The sequence below is a fragment of the Crocodylus porosus genome, unplaced genomic scaffold (assembly GCF_001723895.1).
Source record: "Crocodylus porosus isolate Cpor-Errol unplaced genomic scaffold, CroPor_comp1, whole genome shotgun sequence".
NCBI classification, from domain to species: Eukaryota; Metazoa; Chordata; order Crocodylia; family Crocodylidae; genus Crocodylus; species Crocodylus porosus.
In genome coordinates this window covers 15,539,555-15,545,554 of record NW_017728926.1, presented here as the reverse complement: position 1 = coordinate 15,545,554, position 6,000 = coordinate 15,539,555, and the positions used below count along the sequence as shown (strand labels likewise).

At 45.0% G+C, this 6,000-nt stretch overlaps 1 protein-coding gene across 1 annotated transcript in view; it reads right to left on the bottom strand.

The window, feature by feature from the left end:
- The window catches only part of ACAP3 (ArfGAP with coiled-coil, ankyrin repeat and PH domains 3), a 101,351-nt gene that overhangs the window by 52,019 nt on the left and 43,332 nt on the right, over positions 1-6,000 (bottom strand). Inside the window, exon 7 of the mRNA XM_019541740.1 lies at positions 3,423-3,606. Within this exon, the coding sequence (XP_019397285.1) occupies positions 3,423-3,606 (184 nt within the window). The remainder of the gene's footprint in view (positions 1-3,422; positions 3,607-6,000) is intronic.

Below are 6,000 nucleotides of genomic sequence, written 5' to 3'. Positions count from 1 at the left end.
GCATCAGCCCAGGAGCTAGATACTGTCAGCAGTACCCCTCGCAATGCAATCCAAGTAGAACCCATGTTAGAAATGATGACGACGATGGTGATGGTGATGATGATCATTTAAAGGACTTGGCTAAACTGCTCAGGCTCTGTCTTCTAAGTGACTTAGGGTCATTTGAAGATGCTGCCCAGCATGTAAGCACAGGTGGTCAAAACTGCTGAGTATTGCTCAAAGTCAAGTAGATGGGAAGCCACGGGATGGCTAATGTTTGGGCTCCAGTTTGATAGCACATAACTCCCCATTAGCCATTGTTAAGCCAGCCAAGGAATCAGCTTGCACAGTGCCTGCCCAGGGACCCTGCTCCTAAAATTTATTAATACCATATTGTGGTTTACAAAGGAAACTGTTTCAGTAACATCAGTGTCAGCCTGAGAGCCCTGGAGACTCCTCAGAGCAGAGGCTGCTGCCATTCAGGCTCCCCCATCATGGCCCTCAATGTAGTTAGGTCTCAGAACGGAAAAACAGTCCTTATGTCCTTTTTGGTTCTGCCTTCCCTGTGTTTTCACAGCCAGAGAAGCACTACAGCACCACCGTGTGATAACATGAGCGTACCGCTCCTGAGATGTGCTGTACAGCTGCAACGTCTGCCTGCAAAATACACTGCGCTGGGTCTAGAGCTTTGCCACCCTTGTGCTCCATCGACAGGTGCCCAGCAAGGGGATTCAAGAGCAGGCTGTAACATCTCTCAGCCTGGAGAATGAAACCTTGATCAGGAAAATCCCAGCTTTAATCCCTATTACAAACGATGGGGAAACATGCAGCAGGTTAAAGCCTTCTTAGCTTTGTCGACCTGCCTTACATTACAAATGAAAGATGCTTAGTAGCTCTTCAACTAACTCCACATGGAACCTGATCACAAAATTACTCCTTATTTTAGAAAGACAGATGGTCTCTCCCCATAAAAGGCACAAGGACTGGGATGGTAGAGGATACAAAGTATACAGGAAGAGGTATAAAGCCAAGCTAGCATTCAGCTGCACTATGCAATGAACTCTGTAGGGAGCAGTAGTGGTTCACAAGATACCAGTTATCAAAATCATGTGTGCAGGACTGCTGCAAAGCTCTTTGGTCAGTGGATGAGTTTAAATGCCACGAGAAGCAGTAAAGTAAACTCTTCCGACTGCTAGTCCTGGATCAAGGCTCAGGAGATGAACAATGCCTCTGCAATTGAAAATAAAAATAAATCAGGGAGCAGAGTGTAAGAGGCTGCCAAGTGACTTGGGACAGCATCATTTTAAAAATAAAAAATGAATTGCATGCAGTTATATAATGCCTTCTCCTTGGATCCCATGGGCAAGTCTGGGAAGTCTTACAAGTGCTGTAATTAGCACTGAAGAGACTCTCAAATGTAGCAGAAGGTTTCTATGGGGTTTCAGCTGTCAGTGTCGTGAACAATATGTTACCATGACAGCTGCAAAATAGGTCCCAGAGTGTTAATAACTCATTTATAAATATGGCACCAGTTAGCATAGACAGCACTGTACTGGAGTAACTAAGACTAGTGCCAGGCAGAGGGTACTGGTAATACTTCTGCTGGGTTTGGAGCAGAGGAACTGTTCCCTCCTACAGCCAGATTCAATGTAGCATGGACCTGCCTGCTCCTTCTGGATCTGGTTTATCTGTAGTCAAGGTATGAGGTACATTAGCAAACAGGCAAAGGGCTGGATTATGCATGATGTCCTAGCTCCTTTGTGCCACCTGAGCAAGGCTCTTCTCTTTTCCCTGTGTATTGGAAAATGGGGTTAAGGTGGGTTTCCTGGGAGTCATCTTCCATTGCTGCACCAACGGTGGTATATCTGAGTAATGGCCAGGATGTTTAGAGTGCCTGGATACAAGCCACCTTCTAGCATCTAAATACCAATCAATAAAATGATAAACCTTTTCCATTTCATTCCTGTGATCCTGAACAGATGCAAAGGGAACCCTGTGCCACTTCACTTGCCTGTGCCTATTTTGGGTTTAAATTGCTACATCCCTGTGGAACTGACCCAGAAATCTCACAGATCTCCACAGCAGTGCAGCTCTCCCACTTCATCAGCATTAGAAAGAGGAATATGACACAGGAAATTCTTCCTTGTGACCTTGCCAGTGAACACAGCTGCATTTATCTCTAAATCCTAGAAGCTGAAAGAACTACAATCCCCCAAGGTTAGCAAAGCATGCATAATTTACAGTTAAAGGGATAGAGTCCCTTTTCTATGTGCCCCTGATTCACAGCATAAGAGGATGTGACATCATACATAGACTATCTCATGATCAGGCAGAAGGTGCTGGCAGATGGTCTCAATTTGGTACTGCAGAGAGTAAGAGCTAGTGGAGTGGCACATAGATCAATATTCACACTGAATGTGTGCACTTCATTGCCTGGAAGAAAGGTCCCAAAGTTGGGTGTTAAAATCTGCAAATGATGCAAAAAAAACCTTGGCTACCAGAGGGGCTAATTGTTGGGACAATAACTATGCACTCCCAGGGGAGATTTTAATGCTAAAAAGAGCTTAATTCAAAGGATTTGGTTTAATTTTTCTTTATAGGAAATAATGGTGACATTTACTGTTTTAGCTAGACTGTCGTGTTTAGCAATGGGTGTGGCATGAGCGCACACACACATACTCATGCCCATTTAAACACACATGTGCTTACACACATACATGTCTGCACACATATGCATATCTATCTGCAAGAATATCTACATACATTTGCACAGAGGTTTTCCTTAAGGAAACAACACAAACAGGGCTGCACTATAACATGTCGTCAAAATGTGGAGGCAGAAAGCACTCAAAAGAGTTGCCCCTCTTCTTCTTGCTTTGAAGAATTACACAGCCCTGTTTTGCAAGCCCCCCTGGAGATACCTCCTGTGGCAGAGACCCTGAGAGGAACCTGCCGGCTCTCGTGTCTTCTTTGTATGGGAGATTTGCAACATTTCCAATCGATCAATGGCCCACTACAGCTACCTGACAAGGAAGTCTGCCCCAGCAAAGCTTACCCCAGTTTCCAGCCAGGATAAAGTATATGATGTGGTCAGACTAAGGTATACAATTTAAAGGATGCAGGGAGCAGAGATGGGATCTACTGCAAATTGTAACTTTCTGCTTGGAGTTTGAAGTAGTCCAGTGACGCTAGGGTCCAAAAGTGGGGCAAAACAACTATGACACTGGGTTCCAGGTCTGTTTATCTGGTCTCACTGCCATCTGATGCCCAGGGTTTAATGCTGGACAACTTCAAGATCAGGTGCTATTTCAGACCCAGATATTGCACCATCCTCTGTTGCATCCCACCAAAGATGTTTCTCTACTCTCACCTCCCGAATGCCCAGCATTTATCCCCTGGTCCTGCGGTCAGGAGGAGCGTAGGGGCAGGCAGCTCAATCTCACCTGTAACACATAGTCTAAGGCCAGGTGTCGAAAGCACTTCCTGGTGATGGTCAGGGTGCCCGTTGCTTCCTCCACTTCATGGGGCTTGTGCCGTGGCGCCTGCGCATTCTTCACCAGAGAGATCTCCATGTCCTCTCGCACCTTGTCAAACTGCTTCTTCGTTTCCTTGAACTTCCGAACATCACTGAAACACAGGGAGGAAGAGAACGATGGAAACTAGCACTGCATTACAACCAGGGCAATTATGGAAGCAACTTAGGTCAGGTATTTCTGGAAGAACCACATCCTGATTTCATTTGCACCATACTCTGTGCACCCAGAACACCATTATTCTGTATTTATACCCAGAGCAAGCAAGAGGAGATTCTGCCCCAAGCATAAGTCTTTGATGTGGCTGCCAACCAATGGCATTGCACCTTAAACTGGGTGTAGAGAATAGAGATGGGATCAAGAACAAATTGCAGCTCTCGAAACCCTGAGGAACGTCACCAAAGTCAACACCACAGAAGCTATCCAAGCAGCATCCAACCTTAATGATGTTCTCTGACAGCCCTCAGGACAAGAAGCAGGATGTTTTACAACCTACTTCATAGGAAACAAAGGCCTTTTCAAAGATGGCCCTGTATTTGAGCCCAGGAAAACAGCATGAAGCCAGCTGTGTGTGATCCTACGAATCAATGCCTAGCACACACATGTTGGCCATTATTGTATGTCCTCTTCTGTGCGGAGAGTGGGTGGGTCTGTTCTGAGTATTAAAAAGTAAAAGTTTGATTTTTCAGATTCTTCTGCCCCCTACAATGTTCTCAATATCCATGTTGAGAGAGAGGCAATCTACCCTGAGAGCTTTATGAATTAATATTAGTGCTTACAGACCACAATCAACATCAGAGCCCCTCTGTGCTAAGGGCTATGCAGACATGTGCCAGAGAGTCCTCTAGATATCTTTAAATTGAAATCTACTCAACTGAAAAAAAAGGTCATAAATGGTCACAAAGCTTTAGGGCCCTACAGCATTCCTGCCAGCATTTGCCGTTGTATCAGCTTGTCCTGATTTTTTTTAAAGTATGTATCTTCCCCATAGGTTGAAGCAAGACCCACAAATAACAGAGGACAAACTAAATCTTAGTATCCAGCCACCAATGAATGAGCTAAGTCACCTTCACTAATGTGACTCAAGATAATACATCTCAGAGGTGTATTATCTTGTGTTGCATTTAAGTCAACTCTGCTCCACATGCGTGTGTATGCTCTGACAGTTATGTTGACTTTAAAAAGTTACGCCAGCTTAACTCAGAAAGTTAGTACATGTGTACACACCCAGAACGACTACAAAGAAATAGATTTAGGGTTCCCTTCCTAAGCTGGATGGGAGATTGACTTGGAGCTTCATGACCACAAAGTAAATTAAGAGAATTTAAACTCCAGACTCAAGTTCCATGGAAGTCAGAGGTGACAGGCTGAGTGATGCTCTCTTGCATCACTGACCCAAATCACTTGGTTCACTATTGCCCTGTACCTTGTGGCAGAATTTACATCTGTACAAACAAGATGCAAAATGGATGCTAGCATTTAAGGAGGTTGGATTTTACCCTGTGCTGATGTAAATAATGATATTAAGTGATGCAAAATCAAGTCCAAAGAGCAGAAGTCAGCCCTATTGTCAGTGCCTGTGTGTAGGTATAGTTGTGCTACATGAAGACAGAAGACGGCAGGCTTAGTGAGGGGTCAAGTGCATGTTTAGCAGTGATTTTAAGGAGCTGAGAGGATTAGATCTCTTAAGGGTTAACCTGTCTGCAGCCAGGAATTTCATAACACTGTGGTTGCAACCCTTGGCACCTGTATCTCTACCCTTTCACTGGGCTTAGCTGCCTTTTGCTTCTTTTCATTAGCCCTTGCATCGCTCTCATTAATACCAGGGAAAGTCACATGCGTAAATCACTGATGCACTGTGCTGAAAGTGGATTGTTTCATGCACGAGACAACGGGAGAAAATGCTCCTGTCTAGCATGCAAATGACTGTGGTGCATTTATACATGGTGTGTGCATATATTTATGTAGGCTGTCTATACTGAGATATACATTATGCTTTGTTCCAGTGGCCAAGCCTGGGAGTTTCTGTGCACGTGCAAATACACTCCCCATCAAAATTAAAAGTGGGGAATGAAAGGATGGGGCACCCTCTAACATAGCTAAATACAGCAGGGTGGTACCAAAGCAAGGGAGCTCCTGAAATGCTGTAGGGTTGAGGGTCAAGCCTGCATGACATTGGTGAGCAACTGCTGTCCAGCCAGGCTCAAATAAGTTCATCGGTGCCCTTCACACTGGAACTGCTCAAAACACACGTGTGCCCACACACAGCCTGCTATTCCCCTTGATCTCTCTCTTCCTCTGCATGTGCATATACACCTGTTGAATTTCAAGTACCACAAGTGTCTCCTTCTGAAAGCAAACCCTCCTTGATTTTAAATGTGTGCCCCCAATCAGGAGATGGATTCTCATTACCACAACTGCCAGGCTCTTGCTCCTGGGCCTGGCACGGCCAAGTGGTATGGGGATCTCAGCCATCCAGCAGCTGGGG